General features: G+C 40.3%; 2 protein-coding genes across 2 annotated transcripts; one reads left to right on the forward strand and one right to left on the reverse strand.

The window, feature by feature from the left end:
* LOC109727492 (BTB/POZ and MATH domain-containing protein 1-like) lies at positions 5,968–7,095 on the reverse strand. The gene has a single exon (XM_020257631.1). It carries the CDS (start codon positions 7,093–7,095, stop codon positions 5,968–5,970), a length of 1,128 nt encoding a protein of 375 aa, XP_020113220.1.
* LOC109727502 (translation initiation factor IF-2-like) lies at positions 14,603–15,166 on the forward strand. The gene has a single exon (XM_020257644.1). It carries the CDS (start codon positions 14,603–14,605, stop codon positions 15,164–15,166), a length of 564 nt encoding a protein of 187 aa, XP_020113233.1.

The following is an 18,537-nucleotide window of genomic DNA, read 5'->3' on the forward strand; positions in this document are numbered from 1 at the left end:
GTTAGATTGTATAGTGTGCCTACTTCGATAGTATCTGATCGAGACCCGAGGTTTGTTTCGCACTTTTGGAGGAGTCTTCAAACAGCCTTGGGTACACAGTTGCATTTCAGCACAGCATTTCATTCACAGACGGATGGTCAGTCAGAGAGGATCATTCAGACTCTGGAGGATATGCTGAGAGCATGTGTCCTGAATTTTAGAGAAGGGTAGCATCGACATTTGAGACTGGCTGAGTTTGCGTACAACAACAGCTATCAAGCGAGCATCCAGATGGCTCCGTTTGAGGCGTTGTATGGGCGCAGGTGTCGATCCCCTTTGCATTGGAGTGACGTGGGTGAAAGGAAGACTCTAGGGCCTGAGATTCTGATAGAGGCTGAGAAAAAGGTTGAAGCTGTACGACTCCATCTTTTGACAGCCCAGAGTCGACAGAGGAGCTACGCCGATACTAGGAGACGAGACTTCGAGTTCCAGGTTGGAGATCGTGTGTTTCTGAAAGTTTCGTCGTCTAGAAGGATACGCAGATTTGGAGTGCGTGGAAAGCTTAGTCCACACTTTGTAGGTCTTTTTGAGGTATTGGAGCAAGTTGGACCAGTTACCTACAAGATTGCTCTACCCCCATGACTGGCCGGTAATCATGACGTTTTTCACGTCTCGGCTTTGAGGAGGTACGTGTTTGACCCCTCGCACGTGATTGACTTCACTCCGCTGGAGCTTGGCGAGGACTTGAGATATGAGGAGCGACCAGTGCGAATTCTTACTCGGGAGACGAAAGAATTGCGCAACCGGGTCATTCCTTATGTAAAAGTGCGGTGGAGTCATCACGAGGAGCGGGAGGTGACGTGGGAGCCAGAGACAGTGATGTGGGAGTCCTACCCTTACTTGTTCAATGCTGAGGATTGAGGTATGCGTTAAGTTTCGATGACGAAACTTTTTGTAGTGGGGGAGGATGTAATATCCCTGGTGGTCAGCAGCTGTGGAATTTCTGCATCTGAGGCTTGTCGACACATCTGGAGAGTGTCGGAACAAGTCCGAGTCGTTTTGGCACAAAATAGACGCAAAACAGACTCGTTCCGAGTCGAGAGCAGGTTTTTAGCATTGAAATCTGCAAATTGTAGGTTTTCAGCAATACGTACCGGTACCACACAGGGGAGTACCGGTACCCCAGTATAGGTTTTCCGACTACTGCTCTCAGGTTGCAACTTCTGATGTGGGGTATCGGTACGGCGTCGGCCTGGTACCGGTACTCCAGGGTAGGTGAGGGGCTTTTTGGTAAATTGCTACCTCGTGAATGTCACCCTTATCCCCTCCTTTTATGTACGTGTAGAGAGGTTAAGAGAGGATTTTGGCTACCCATTTCCTCCCTCTCTCTAGGTTGAGCTGTACGCACGGAGGAGGCTTCGGGTGGAATTCAGATCGATGCCGACGTCGCGCCGGGGAGCCGTTCGAGCGCGTGGACGTCGTAGTTGCATCGTTGGGAGGCTGGGCCAGCGTGTGGTTCCTCTCCTATCGACTTCTCGCCGTCGCGGATTAGCGTTTTGAGGTGGGTTGATGTTAAGTTACCGGAATTTTCGGATTTCCTCCTAAGTCTCAGTTGACAGCATGTATTATTGGGTTTTGTATATCATGTTTAATAGCTCGAATTTGTGGATTTGCATATTCTTTGAAATCTGAATTTGGAGCATAATTATTGGTTTAAATAAATCATATATGTTGGACTTCGATTTTACTTAGGAGAAAACCATAATTTCTATATTGTCATTTTTCGAAAAACTAACAGATTTAGCTTTAGGAGCTGTAGTTAGTTTGTATCACCGTAGTTTGTACGCAGTGGATATACAGAATAGTGTAGAATGAGATTACACTCGTACTGGGATGCCGAGTTTAGTTTTACAGTAGTGTCTAGACTATTCCGAACTGTCGGGTGCCGTTGTGGTTGACGGTGGACCGAGATTTCAGTATTTTGCATCAGATTGTGCTGAGGGCATATTTATTATGGTTGTTAGACCAGTTAGACCCTTCTGTTTTGACTATAGCCTGTGAGAGCCTGATTGAGCTCGGCAGAGATACGCTTGCATATTCGGTTAGGTAGCGCCCACGAGTGCCACTCCAGAGTCGAGCATTGTGTTTTTGCGTTGTTGTCGGTTTGTCCTGGTTGGACTTGCTCTCCACTGACGACCTATCGTAGTGGTAGTTAGTATAGCTTCGGCAGGCGGGACGGGTGTGTTCACAGTCCCTAGTGAGATTGGGTCAGAGATTGCATTTTCTACAGATAGTTAGTGTTAGATCGTGATAGTATAGTGACATATAGCTGTAGATTTCTTCCAGCTTCATTTACTATCTTTGAGCATACTTTCTGTAGACTTAGTGAGTGAGTCGTTGAGGTCGATGGCGGTACCCACTGAGGACTACTTCTTTGTGCAGTAGTTCTCACACCCAGTTGTTGAACCTTTTTGTAGAGCCTTCTTCTTCGACTGCTGCTGTTGCGGATACAGATCGTGGAAAGGGAGTCGCAAGTTAAATCCCTTCTCGTTTTGCTGCTGATCTAGAGATATACCAGCTACAGGTAGCGTTGGTTTTTGGTTCTTGTACATACTGATGTTAGATCCTCGCTGGAGCGAGTGTTATGTATTTGGAGACTAAGTATGTATTCTGAACCGATGTTATTTATCTATGTTTTTTAGTTTAGCAGCTCTATACTACTAGTTGTAGTTTTGTATGATTATAGGTACAGGTACAGCTATCGCTTCGTATATAGGGGAAATTCTTTTGTATACGGCGGATTTGTCGGCATGCCCGGAAAAATAAGTAATCCGGGGCGTGACAAATATATTTCCAAAATTGGCCCTATATATGCCATGTAAGCGTCGTACAAGTGCCATGTTAGAAATGAAGTTTTTTAAGTTAAATATGGTGAACCATTCATCGTGTTCAAACATGGTGTTTGAACACGGTGTTTGAATTGACACGGTGAATGGTTCATCATATTCAACTTAAACTCTACCTCCAATATGGCGATTGCGTAATGCTTACGTGATAGAGATAGAGTTAATTTTACAAATATAAATTTTATGAGACTATTTATAAAAAAAAAATTAATTAAGGAGCTAAATACAAAAAGTGCCCTAACATAGTTATACAAAAATATAGAAAATAAAATATGGTTGTCTATTAAATGTAAAGTTACTATCTAAATCAACTATCAGATATCACTTCAAGTTAACTAGGCTAATTTGCATAAAAATTCATTAGTTTTGCAATTTTGCAAAGGTGGACTACAATTTTGGATTTTGCAGATTTGAAACGAATTTTTGAAAAACTAACGAAATACTTTTATTCCTTTTTTTTCTCTTCTTTTTTTTTGCGCTCTTTTTTTTTTTTTCTCTCCGACCATCATCACCTCCTCTATCGCCTCCGCAGCCCATGGCGACGATAACGAGAGTGGCACTGCCTTCTCTTTCTCCACCTCCACCTCCGCTGGCATCAGCACCGATGTCGGCACCGGAGGAGAAGAACTTGGAGCCGCCTCCACCTCCGCCGGCACCAACGCTGTAGTAGGAGAACTCGAAGTGGGCTCAGATGAGGGCGGAGTGGACGGAAGCGATGAGATCGTGACCGAGGAGGTGCTCGCCACCCATGAGAATGATGACGAAGACCCGCCCATCTCTTCCGTCCACTCCGCCCTCATCCGGAGTAACCTATTGTAACCTATATGAATATAAACTTACTTTATATTTATTTAAAAATTATTACCTTACATTCAACCGTATTATTAATGATCTGATATAGATAATTTACTTATTAAAAACTGATTAGGGTCACTAGGCCAACAACATACACAGCCCGCGAACAATTCATTATCATTACCATTCTTCATTGCATATATAGAACTTTTATTAATAAAACATTAAAAATTGAACGATATCGATCGAGCTTATACTAATTAGGGTACAAGCACGAAACTAGACAAGCATAAACTTCAATTGTTTGAAAGAGTTTAATTAAGACTGACACAAAATTTCAATCTCCTAAAATTTGGGAGATATTGCTTTTGACTAAATTACAAAACACACTTCTTTACATAAGGCTCTGTTTCAATTATCTCACTGCATTAAAAATTACATCAATAATTTTCTGCACTTTATCATTGTTTCACATAGGTCCAAAATTATAGGATAATTGCTGAATTCAGCTATAAAACATGATAGAAACAAATTGATTGATGAAGTTACTTATGATTGGTGCAGTAAAATCATATATATGAGTAAACTTATTAGATGAACTATGATTTTTTATAGTGTTAACAAAATAAGCACTACAACAGAATTAGATTATAGAGACACATTTTTAGGACACTTTTGTGAAAGTATTTTATTTATGCCAAAATTTAAAAAAAAAATCTATTTAGGACTAAATATAAAATCCAATTCAATCAAAAATTAAAAGTTCCTCTACTCAACCAACCCCATCCAGCCCACTAAGCCTAATTACAAATAGAAAAGGAAAAAAAAAATTAATCACTATCTCTCTTTCTCCTCTTCCACTGCAGCAGCCGATGAGGTAGGGTTCTGGTGGGCGGAGTTCGGCCGCGAGAATCTCGCAGGGACCGTAGAAGACTACGATCACTACGTGTCACTCCGTCACAGATTGCTGGAGGAGTGGGTGTCAAACATCAAGAGGTTGTTGGAGGAGTGGGTGTCAAACATCAAGGCAGCGCACAAATAGCGACCACACATATAGCAACACTTTTAAAAATGTCACTACACATATAGGCAGGCCCTACATATAGCGACCACACATATAGCAATACTTTTAAAAAGTGTCGATAATTTAGCAAGCAACACTTTTTTGATCTATACCGATATTTAAAAATGTCACTACCTACCGTTTTTATTGTAGCGAAGAGACCTCTTTTATCTAACTAGTTTTTTTTTTTATTTTTTAAATTGTGTATTAGATAGATGTTGAAATATAGAACAATGTGATGTATTCTCTCATTTTAGTGAAGTTTTTCAACCTAATTCATTGGTTAGCTGAACTATTGAATCTTTTTAAAACAGTGGCAAAGCATAGAAATGCAATCCATGCATCTTTTTTTAGTATATAGTAGGGAGATAACTAAGCCATGGCCTGAAGTGCAAAGGAAACTTTTGTAATTAAGCTTTGTCCTTTTTCCCACTTAATTGATGACCACTTCAATGTACTATAATAATAATATCGACCACAGACCAATCTCCTTTCATTCTAGTGCAGAAATACTTTAGCTAGGGATACATTACTAACTCTTTTCACTCCAGTGCAGAAACACTTTAGTTGGGTGTACATACTTAATTAGTTTGTGCTTAGCAAGCTGCAGGCATAGAGAGTTTCAGAAAACAATATAATGGAAATGTACACTTAAAAGCTTCGAATCATAAGCGAGTATACTATGTCATATTTACACCATACTATCAACAACTGATAAATCATATTTTTTTTTCAAAAAGAAATATAATAAAAATATTTTTTTAATAATTATAATGGAATGGGTGAATAAACTAAGGAACTAATCTGGTTGGTTAGGAATCCCACATGAGCAATATAACTTGTATGTTCTAGACTTTTTCTTAATTCATAGTAGATACTTAATTGAGTATTGGTATACAAATTAGTTCAGCATAAAGGAGATCAAATTTCAAAACTTATTCAGTGAGAGCATCACATGGTCTGAGGAAATCTACAGATAGAACTACAGTAATTAAGATTAATGAGTAGTAATTATATGGAAAAATAAGATAGATAATTAACCTCGTAGCATGTTAATTACTTTGCAATTTAACACTGTGCCAAGCATGAATGCGTGGTGTGTTTCAAACAGTTATAATGCTTCTACTGAAGTAGAATATTTGAATCTAAGGTTATAAATCGTACTAAATTAATTAAGAATAATTCCTAAAATACTCAGATCCTTCTTACTCAAAAGGTAGGATTTTATTTTGGCGCTTTACTTATTTGCTCAGCTAGCATCTCTAAGAGCTCCGTCAGAATCGACGGGCAACTTATCCTCAAGTGCTCGAACCCGTCCGTCTGCATAACGGCAGTCAGTACGCCGGGAGAGGCCACAAATTCGAGACAGGCTGCTTTGAGTTGGGCGCAGCGGTGCTGCTCGGCCAAGGCCAGCGTTGTCGCCACCATGTTTACGCTGAGGTCCCGGCACAACTTCTCTTCGCACACTAACCTCAGCCTCTCCATTCCATACCGATCCGCAGCGGCGAGTAAATGCTGAAGCATCAAAGTCGAAGTCCCCGGATCTTCGAACTGAGGCAGCGAATCCGAGTAGACGAAATGAAGCATAGCATTGAATGCCACGGGTTCCATATCCTCTATTCTTATGAACTGCACGCTCTTTTCCATCATGGGGCCGAAGAGCTCTGCTCTGAAGACTGGCGACCGCGCGGCGAGCAAGCACCTGTGGGCGGCGAAAGTCTCCCCGCCGACTTGGAAGGCGACGTCGGTTCCCTCTCCGCTGTCCAAGAGGCGGGCGAGGTGACGGTGCAAGTCGGAGGGCGGAGATGCGATGGCGGGAAGACCGTCGGGCGCTATCACATGCAGTTTCTTCAGCACCGTGACGGTGCAGTCGACCGCCAAGCAGTCGTCCTTCAGGTACTGCGACGCCTCCAGATCGGTTCTTTTGACGAAGTTCTTGTAGCCCCAGGTTCTGGCGGTCGTCGTGAACTGGCACGGCTTCTCGCGCGCTGATATTGTGATCGGCGGAGGCGCGGGTCCGCCGCTGCCGTCCGTGTCGTGCTCCTGCGCCGCCAATGTGAGGTTGAACTTGGCCGTGACGCCTGCGGCCGGGCTGGCGAGCCTCACGAAGAAAGATACGTAGTCGGTGGTGCCATCGGTTTCGCCGTCGGGGTAGTACCTGACGACCCAGTCGTGGCCGCCGACGGCGAACGCGGCGGATTCGAAGAACTGGCCGACGCCGATCCCCTTGGTCAGGGAGTAGGCCGCGATCTTGAACCGGTGGGACCCACTCGCCCACTCCGGCGCCAAAGTCGAGGACGTGCCCTTGTATGGCACAGCAGCAGCAGCGGCAGCAGCGGAGGAAGACGTCATCGCCGTGGACGTGGAGAAAAAGAAGAAGACGAGGGGGGCTCTGGGTTTAGGGCGTATATTAATTAATTTATTTGCTTATTAGTTGCCTTGTTAGGATAGAAATTACACACGATTGTTTCGGGGTAGTTCAAGTAGGTCAAGATACGCACTTCAGTAAGGGATGCAAACCGATCTGGGTTGGTGGAACTCTTGCCCCGATCCGCCAGATGGGGCAGTAAATAGGAAAAAATAAACGGATTTGAGACGGAAAAACGGGTAAATTTTACAATTTGAGACGAATTCGTGACAGAAATCGGAAAAAATTTTGACTCGCCCCGAAAATTATTTATATTTTAAAAAAATATTTCTAAAAGATAATGTATTTATAAAAACGTTTAAAATATAAATAAGTTAATTCTCTCATTTCTAATGTATTTGAAACTTTTGAATTTTATTTTGAATTGTGATTGATATTTTTTATTTTTATAATTGATATTGTTAAATTATATATATAATATTATTAAAAATTATTATTTTATATTTTACAAAATATTAATAATATTATAATCTATATCTATATCTATATCTATACTACTTATAAATGCGTGAGTTTTGAATTTTTTTCCTCTTTCCCAAAATGACCATCCCTATTAATATAATTCCAATCATATACTAATAATATCATTCATTCAACTTTAATGGAATAAATTACAGTCGTACAATTTTTATTTTATTTTTAAATTATCATAAAATATATTAATTCATAGTCGTTCGATCTAATCTGACTGACGAATTAAGTATCTGTCACTTTTTTTTTACCTAAATTGCCTTTAAATAGTATGTATCAAATTTCACTTTTTACACGTGTCATATCTCCTAATAACTGCCGCCAACATAATATCATATTTTATCACAAATAATATTCGCATTTCTTAAATATTTTCTTTTCAAATAATATCCGCATTTCTTAAATATTTTTTTTTCTCACACGTAATATCCGCTACCTATATAATATCCAATCACATAGTACCTTCCGTATATAATATTTAATCATATTTTTTTAAAGATGAATATATAAAAATTATCTCAATTTTACCTACTAATATTTAAAATATGAGATATTTTTTAATAAAATATAACATATAAATTTACAATTTAAAATTTTAAATTTGTAGATAAATGTGATTCATAAATTGATATTGATTTGAGATAATTATTAAAATAATTGTTGACACGGACATACCATTTTTTAGTCGGAAAAATATTGCATTCTATTTGTGAGAATATAAAGAAATTTATACTTATCTAAATTTTTGTCGAAAAATATTTACTGTAGAATATTTTTCACAAGCGCCCCATAAAATAATATTCCATACATGTCAAAAAATATAAAAATCTCTATGTAACAAATATTGAAAATATTTTGTATCTACTATCTCTCAATTAACTAACTAAAAAAAATTAGGTTTGAAAAATAAAATAATTTAAATAAGTTTATAAAATCAACTTTAAATTTTAAATTTGGTTCATAATTTCAAATGAGAATTAATATTTTAATTCAAATTTTGAAATTAATTAAAATTTTAATATTTTGGGTGTGTAAACAGTATTTCAAATTGAAAATAATTAATTAACTTAAAAATATATCAAATTTGAAAAATAGATGGGATGATAAATAAATTAATATCTTTAATAATTATTTATATTCAAATTATGGATTCAAAATTAATTTCAAATTTTGAGTTTTATTCATAAATATAAATATGAATTTATTAATTTAAAATTTAGAATTACTTTAAATTTTTAAAATTTGGATACACATTAAAAAAAATTAATTTTAGAAAAAATTTAACTGTTAAATAGATTTATACTACCAATAATTATTTAAATTTAAAATATAAATATAAATTTAATTTATTTAAATATTACGTGCATTGCATGTGCACTATAACTAGTTTTATAAAAAATATTAATTGGCGGGGCGGATTCGCGCCGCCGGTGGGAGACGGGTTACAGGCGAGGCAGATTATAGGATGTATTTTTTAACCCGTCACGGATTCGGGGCAGAAGGCGGGGCAAAATTTTGCTAGTCGGGGCGGGAGGCGGGGCAGGGCTCCAGCCCCAAATTCACCCCGTTTGCATTCCTAATTTCGGTTCAATTAGTAGTTAGACCAGCTCAATTGGTATCGAGGTCTTGTGGGTTATTATTTATTTATGTAATACATGTTAAAATAATAATAAAATAATAAGAGTCCAGCCATGTTGCTTCCTAAATTATAAAGAAGTTAATTCTTTCAATTTTTTAACATTTAGGTCAATTCTTTTGACTATTTCTAATTTTTAGATTAATATTATTTTCTTAGAGAATCACTAAACTCTATAAGAAAATCACTAAACTCTAATGTTGCGTTAGGTTTGGGTACAAGTAAGAACTGCTTATTATAACGAATAGGTACAAGTTCAGATATAAGCAGAAACTAAGCTGATTTTATGTTTTTTTTTTGAAAATTAGATTGTAGCTAAATATTATTTGAATGGTTAGATTAGAAATGAGGAATATGAGTTAAAATTTTAAATTAAAAATATTTTATCTAATTAATAAACATCAAAATATTAATTAAAATAATTTAATAACTTAATAAATTTATTTGCTATGAATATTGTATAAGATAATAAAAATATATTAATTAATTAATTAATTAATTATAAAAATAATTTAACTTTTAATTAGTTAATAAATTATTTTAATTAGATAACTAGTGAAAAAAATAATTAGATTAATAAAATATCAATGGTTGATCAATATAAATATTAGTTGACACATTGAGGATGTCTCTGGGAAAGGCACCCGCAAAGTAGCCATGGCCATGGAGTAGGGGCTGGCAAATGAGCGAGCCGGCTCGCGTCGACCACATTCAACTCGATATTTGACTCGCTCGAGCTCGACTCGAAATTAAATGAGCCGAGCTTGACAAAAAAAAAAGGCTCGAAATTTATTTTAAGCCGAGCTTGAGTATTACTCGGCTCTTTCGAATTAGGCTCGAAAAGCTCGAAAAGCTGAATATATATATATATATATATATATATATATAATATATATATTATATATATATATAGAAATTAGGCTGGAATACTATAATAGTAAAACGTTCTTTTTGCTATCAAGTTTTTAACCATTGGATGAAAAATTGTAGGATCGGGATATATTAGTCGTTAGAGTTGAGTGGTCCCCCTAGGGTTGAGTGGTCCCACTGGGTTATAGTATTTAATCCAATGGTTAGAAATAATGAAAAGAGTTGATCCAAAGGCTAAAAAACTGGTAGCAACAATAGGATTTTGCTACCAATAGTAGCCCAGTCCAACTCTATATATATATATATATATATATATATAGAGTAGAGCTACTATGCTATCGAAGTATAGAGATTGGCGCTTTCGATTTTTTGATTCTTAGATCAATCCTTTATTCGTTTCTTATCTTTGGATTAATATTATTATTATCTTGTAGGGACCACTCAATCCAAGAGTATTATTTAATCCTAGGGAGACCGCAATCATCCAACCATACATTTTTAATCAAAGGGTCAAAGTTCAAAAATATCAAATCCTCTATGTTTTCGATAGCATAGTAGTTCTACACTATACTATATATATATATAATTATATATATAATATATATATATATATATATATATATATATATAATATATAATATATAAATAAAATATATAAATATAATATATTTAATTATATATAGGCTGAGTGAATAATCTGAGTTTAGTTAAAATTGGGCCAATATTGTTTGGCCATAAAAACAAACCTAATAGACAAATAAAAAGGCAAAATTTTACTAAATTTATATATTTTTTCCTTTCTTTCTTCTTTCTTCACAGAGCTCTAAATTTTCAATATGTTTCTCTCTTTCTCTTTTTCTATCTCTCACCCTAAGTGGCCAAGCCGGAAGCCCTCTAAGTTACCAAGTAACATCATATGTCTGCCTTTGCCTACTTTGCTATTAATTATATGCTTGAGAAAAATATACAGAATATTTTTAAAGTAAAAAATTATTATTCATATAAAATTTTAATTTTAGTTATATATGATTGGATAGTTTAATCCAATATTTATCTATATAATTTATTTATTTTTGACTGCATAAATGAAAATGAATAATATAGAGATTGAAGGCGGAAGAAAAAACATGTAAGGCTGAAAAAATTAGATATTCAACTCATAAATTATATTTTTTCATATTATAATACTATATTTCATATAACTATTTTGTACTTTGAACTATTAGACATATTTTTGTATTAAATTATAGATAATGTTCTATACAAATTAAACTATTGATCGTATAATGTTGAGAATTTCAAGCGGCTCGTTTAGGGCTCGAGCTCGCTTGACTGGAAATTAGGCTCGCTCGAGCTCGGCTCGAAGTAATTTCAATCCAAGCTTGAGCTTAAATTTAGGCTCGAAATTAATTTCAAGCCGAATTTGAGCCGAGGTAAGCTCGCTCGAGCTCGGCTCGTTTCCATCCCTACCATGGAGAGTCAGACCATCAAGCGACATTTTTTTCAATTTTTTTTTACAGTAAAAGCCTGTAACAACTCGATCCGTTACTAATAACAATTTGTTGGATCTAAACCGCTGATCCAAATATTTAAGCCCAGTTATTATTATGTTGCCAGGCCTCATATATTTCTAATTAGAATTTTTTTTCCATCCGATATAGAATTATTGGGCGTTACAAATTCTCCATGTTTATATCCTAACATACTCATCAGATACAAAGCCAATCACACACATATAAACTAAAAGTACCATTTTCGAAATCCATGCTTAAAGCAAATACTTGAAGGTCAACCCGTGCATAAAAGAAACAATACAAAAATATGAGATTCTATAAGTGGCTCCTATAGGTTCAAAAGATGACTTCCACCAAACACATGGTGTAATACTTTGCACCGCATAACACTTAGCTCTCACACCTCCGGCCGGTATTCAGCTCTAATACCAACTGCAATGATCCGACCCATTGACAATAATAATTCATTGAGCCCAAACCAGCAGTCCAAAATACTATAGTGGAGTTAAGAGGTTTAGTTCTATTATATCTTACTAGTTAAGGATCCCGCACGATGCCGTGGGTAGATGTCACGCCCCGGGGTCCCTTTTTGTTTGGAAAAACAGCGGAAACGACTGAAAATTTTTTTTTTTTTTGAAACACCTGACCCCAGTGTATGTCAGATCCACCACAAATACAGGGAATCCACTGTTTACACGGACAGAGTTTTCCCTGTATTTGCACGGCGTCGCACAAGTACAATTATACAAACAGAGTATAACCAGAATACAACCACAACCATATGAACACACAATCACAACTACACATGCAGACGTTCATACATTCACCATTCACAACGCGACAGTATTCCAATTTTTAAACAAAAATCCAGAACTATCATTTGAAATGTTTCCCACACAGAAACTTTTATCCTTTCAAAACGCTACGACGAGGGGTAGAAAAATATTTGAAAACTGTATCGAATATGAAAACTCTTTTCTTTTAAAACGAGCGCTACCACGAGGGGTAGAAAACCATTTTTTTTTCTTGAAAGCTCATAGATCTATTTTTATTTACGAAAACCCAGCAGAAAACTGAACATTCAAGTACCGAATGAAACTGAACCAAAATTAAAGTTTACTATTTATTCAAGCAAGGGAAAAGAGATAACCAAACGGGACGGAGCTCTATCGCGCGCTAGACTCGCTCCTCACCTGCCGTCCCACTCGGACCTGCGACGTCACCTGTAATGGGGGCGGGGGGTGAGAACATGTAAACATGTCTCCCCTCCCAGTGGGTACCGCAAGCCGACGAGGGCGAGGGTACGCACCAGCAAAGGAGGCTAAGCAACAGTAAAGGTAAACAACTACAGTAGCTACTATGATATAAGAACAGAAAGTACAAGTAAGGAACTGATGTACGAGTAAGGAACTACTGCTACTGTATGTATGCATCAACTGGTGGATAGTCCAAGGATACAATCTACAACCCTGCCTTTGTTGGTCCGGAGACCTCAGGCTCATGTCACAATCACTCAACCCTGCGTATACCCAGTCTCGTAACCTCTGAGCTCACGGGTGGGCCAAACGCAACACTTTTCGCGGAAAAGAACACCCCCTGCCGGTGGATCAGACCGCTGGTGTTCGTGAAATGCCGAACGAGTGGTGACGATCGATGCTGATATGCTCAATAGCCCAACCGTCGGCAACCAGCCGACACCCGACCGATAGGTCATCAAGTACAAAGGAACCGACCCGAGATTGGTCAAAGTACGTAAAGTAGTGAACGACCAAATAGGTACCGATGCAACAGGAGAACACGACCAATCAGGTCACAAGTATAGTATATACTAATGCCAACTACTCTCTACCCTACATCAGATCTACGCATAGGACAACAGACCGACAGAGTAAACAAAAACAGTATGGTGCAAGGCTCAATATGTAACGAGTAAACAATATGAATAGACGATGTAAAAGATAGGGTAAAAGGAGGACATCACCGAGCGTGCACCGCTGTAACCGACTTCGGATCGAAGTACCACCTGTACTAGAAGCTGAATGGTCTCGCTAAGTCGCAGACGAAGCGACCGATCCTACGAAGGGTCCACCCGGGTTAGAAGTCTAACCCACGAATAAATAACATGACCAATCTCACACAAATCCCAAATCATAACCCCACTGAAATCGGTTTCTCAAACGCAACATCCGAATCAGCCGGAAGTCCCGAAAACCGTATCGGAACTCCACCGTCGCTCACACCCGTCGTTTCTGAACCTTCGAGACGACATGGGTGACCACACAAGGCTCAGCGACGCTACATGTCAATCACGAGGCACCGTCGTAAGAATTCCGATCGAACGCGCGTTCTATCGGCGATTTCGCCGAAAAACCTCCCGGAAATGAACGAGTAAGATTTTCCGCAAAAGGCTTGGGGCCTGGACGATCAGTCCAGAGGTATCTTAAGCTTTACCTGCTGCCAACAGCAGCGCACGACGAGCGAAACGCAAACGGATCCCTAATGGCCCATGAAATCACATCATTTTATGTGATTTCATGGCTCTACGGTGCGTACCAGCAAACCAGGGATCTACGGAGGTTGCCATCAGCACTTGCTGCAAGGTTTCGGCATGCCTGAGCCGTGCTCACGCTTTCGGAGCACTGCCGGAAGCAACCAAACGCGCGCACGAGCGACGCGACTCTCAGCGATCAGTGGGCACCAGCGCGAAGATCGCACACTACTCATTAACCAGGGCACCGTTAATCTAAATGGAGGTGAGCATCGTGTTCAGGCACGAGCCGACGATCACCGTGCTCACCTCCGAGGTGCAAGGGAGTCGTCCGGATCACCGGACAATGACCGGAACCGCAAAACGACGTGCTGGAACTAAGGTACACTACTCACCGAGCTGTGGGAGCTAGGGATGGCCGCCGGCGATCGGACGGCGGCACTCCGGCGGTGATGGAGCAGCAGGTCGGGGAGGTCCGGGAAGGTGCTGGCCGGCGCCGGCAGCAGCCGGTGGCGGCGGCGGCGGAGATCGGGCCCACCGACTTCCTCTCGGTTTGGAGCTTGCCGGTCGGCGAGGCGGCGACCGGGGGAGTCGGGCGGGATGATCCGGCGCCGGGGACCGAGGAGAGGTGGTGCCCACCTCCGGGGGCAACGGCGGCGCTCGGGAGTGCGCGGCTCCCAGGGTCGGCCCTCACAAGACCCCGAGCGGCGGCGGGAGGCCTTGGCGGCAGCCGGCGAGGGCGCGGGGACGGCCGGCGACGCACGCGCCGGGTTGCTGGAGGTCCGCCGGGGTCGACAGGGAAGCTTGGCGCAGGGGGAGGTGGCGGTCCAAGGCCGAACCCCGAGCTCGGCCCGGCTCGGTTCAGGGCAGACCCGACTGGCTACAGCTCTTCCGGCGGCTTCCGGCGACGCTCAGCGGGTGGCCGGGGTCGCCGGGAAAGAGGGCACCTGAGGTGGAAGGAGGCCGGGGCTTGCCTCCACAGGCAGTGGAGACCCTCCCACAAGCCCTCGGTCTAAGAAGATGGCCGAGAGAGGAGGTAGGCCGGTTCGCAGGCAGTTTCGGCGGCCGGGCAGCTCGGGCGGCGGCCGATAACGTGAGCACGGGCAGGGCAGGGTGGTGCTGTGGGTGACAGGGCGCTGGGTCAGCTGGGGAGTTCTAGGGTTAGGGTTAGCTCCAAGAAACCCTAGGGTCAACAAATATATAGGTATTGCGACTTTTGCGGAAAACCCCCCTCAAGCTGAAACGGTTTAAACCGCAGCCTCCTGCCAGCGAGTGCTTTATGCACGGCAGCCCCTCCGAGTTCAAAAACTCGCAAATCGGCGGCATAAAATATAGCGCCTTTTCGGCGAATTATCCGATTATTCAAATCAGCCCCTTCGCGGACTTTTCGCGATTCCCGAGAATCCGTCCCGTCCGGATTTCGATCGGATCACACCAGCTGCGATCAGCAGCTCAGAGGCATCGAATCTAGCATCTCGTTTCGTCGAAAGATTTCCGATTTGCGACAAAACCTTCCTTCTAGTCTCACCAAAAACCACATATAGACAATTAATATGCAAAAAACCACTAAACCTTTTTCTCGAAATCCGTGCCTCCAAATTCAATTCTGTCAGTGCAAAGGGTCCGGATAGTCGAGGCGTTGAAAACGAGCTATTGGAAGGCTATCTTCGGAGTCCGATACGCGTCGAAAATTCACTTTACTCCGCGCCTCCTGGAAAACCGGAGTTTACTATTCACTTAAGTCAGACTTCCGGGTCCGCTAACTTCTCCGTTTTAACATCGTTTTCTCCTGAAATTTGAGGTACACATAATATTATATTACACAAAAGAATCATCATCAACCAAAAGGTTTATATCAAAAATCAAAAATCTCAGTTATTACAGTAGATAATTAGATTCAAACTTTAAATAAAATTCAAAATTATAATTTCTGATTATAAAATTTTAATTTTAATTTTGATTTTAAATTTTAAATTTAAATTTAAAATTTAAAATTTTTATTTTAGGACTAAAGTGAAAAACATGTAAATTTAGGAACCAAAATTAAACATGCAAAATAAAATCAAGTAGGTGCTGACATGAGAAATTCATTACTTTTAACACATCTTTTTGAACGGCTGGGACGTAATATAATGAAATCAGGTTGGAAACTTTATGGAAAAAAAATATTGGGGAACAATAAAAAAAAAATAGTGCTAAGTTGGGACCATAGTGCAATAAATCATGTATGTGGGCCTCACATCTCCTCCAATAGGTTGTCAATTCATGTATTTTATTATTTTATTTATATTTAATTTATAAATTTGAAAAAAAAAAATATTGGCGAAAAATAAGAAACGTTGCAAAGTTGAGAACCAACGTTGCAATTAATTATGTATGGCCCACATCTCTCCAAAATAAGAAGAGGACTCCTTCAGGGTTGCTAATTCATGTATTTTTAATACTATTTTTTATTTTATAGATTTGAGAAAAAAATGTTGGAGACCAAAATAAAAAATAGTGGCAAAGTTGGGGACCAATGGTGTATTAATCATGTATGTGCGGCCGCGCACAACTTTCCAAAGAGATGTCACGCCCCGGGGCCGATTTTAAAAGCCTTTAAAAAACAAAGTTGCGAAAAACTTGCCATTTTTTTTTTTTTCAACCTGGCCCATGGCCCACGCGACGTACAGACCCGCACAAATACAAAAGTTCCTCTGTCACGATCGAACAGAGTCTCCTTTGTTTTGCACGGCGTACTAGCCTATACACACAAGATCTCAACCACAACCTAATATTATCCAATCAACAACCAAAATATGATAGCATTTCCATACAGCTAACAATCCTTAGAATGATGCATGCCTCTAAGCACTCCTAGGCGCTGGAATAATGCAATGCACAATACAACAAACATCCTATTTAAAAGTGCCCCCACCACGAAGCTTTTTTTTTAAACTCTAATTTCATTCATTCATAAAAACCCATTCGGAAAACCTTTATAAAACTGTTTCCAACACGGAAACTCTATTTTGAAAACCGACTACTCTCGAGGGTAGAAAACCAGCGATGCATAACTACAAGAAAACCAAATCTCCACAGAACCAAAACCACAGATCAAAAACTCCAATCTACATGTATAAAGAACCAACACCACATTTCACATACATTCAAGCATACATAAGATCAGCTAACTGAACCATTATTAAGAAAAACTACTAAGTGCGGAAAAGAGATAACAAGGGTGAGCGTCACTACTGCCGTCTAGCTAAGATCGTCCTCTCATCGAGCCCAAAATCCAACTCCTCGTCTCTGTCACCTGTGGGGAAATGGTGGGGTGAGAAACCGCAACCATGTTTTCTCAGTGGGTACGACAGGCACGAAGGCAAGTCGTAATCACCGGAAACCAAAGGAGATAAGATAAACAAGTAATATATCTGTAAGCTGATATGAATAGAACTACAGTAGCTTAAAAACGATAAATAGGCAAGCAATAAATAAACCTGCTACTGTATAGAAAAATGCAAACGAATGCCTCAATGTACTGAACCAGAAACTGTACCAATCTGTGGCCTGCTGTATGGCTCCGCAGACCTCACGCTACCTGTCACTAACTGCACCGACCTGATCCATCCCGCCCCGCAGGACGACCCATCCGGATAAGTACACTCGATCGGTGGCCAACCGATCGGTGTCATGAATACCCCCAAGGCCGTGACTAACTCATGCTGGTAGCTCAAACAAAAACAAACCCGCTAAAGCCGTGCCTAGCCGAAGCCAACAACGAGGGTGTATAATGCCAATGAAACAGAAGCTAGGGCGTACAACCCCGAACTGAAATAGATACCAGGGCGTACAACGCCGAACCTCGATCAACCAAGATCGAAACACACGACAAGAGAGTCGATGTGTTGCCTGGACCCAAGTTCCACAGAGACTACGAAATACGAATGCAGCCTGCTCTACATGTCATCCACAACTATAACAATGAATCAAGGGATGCGAATAACAAACGATAACAAGCAATCAATGTAGAGACTAAATACACGGAATAGAAAAACAGGAGAAGGAAGTGAAACGCTCTCACCGATACCAGCTTAAAGCACCCACCTGTCACTCGTCGCGTCAGAACACTGGGTACGCACAAGTCGACCGACCCACGAAGATCCCACGGTCAGTAACCAACCCACTCACCTGAAGTACACTATCTCACAAACTCCCACACAGACCGGTATCGTTTCCCAAAACCGATCATCGTAACTCACCGGAAGTCCCGAAAACCACACCGGGACCGTCGCGACCCACTAAGTGTCCGAACTCACCGACTCGTGCCACGAGTCACCCGCTGCCCCAAAGCACTCCAATTTGATGCCTTGCACAAACACAGAGGTAACACAACAATAAACGA

This window comes from Ananas comosus, linkage group 2 (genome assembly GCF_001540865.1).
Source record: "Ananas comosus cultivar F153 linkage group 2, ASM154086v1, whole genome shotgun sequence".
Lineage (NCBI taxonomy): Eukaryota > Viridiplantae > Streptophyta > Magnoliopsida > Poales > Bromeliaceae > Ananas > Ananas comosus.

Bases quoted from the DNA above. Each gene is read 5' to 3' on its own strand.
- LOC109727492 (XM_020257631.1), bottom strand. From the start codon at position 7,095: ATGACGTCTTCCTCCGCTGCTGCCGCTGCTGCTGCTGTGCCATACAAG.
- LOC109727502 (XM_020257644.1), top strand. From the start codon at position 14,603: ATGGAGCAGCAGGTCGGGGAGGTCCGGGAAGGTGCTGGCCGGCGCCGG.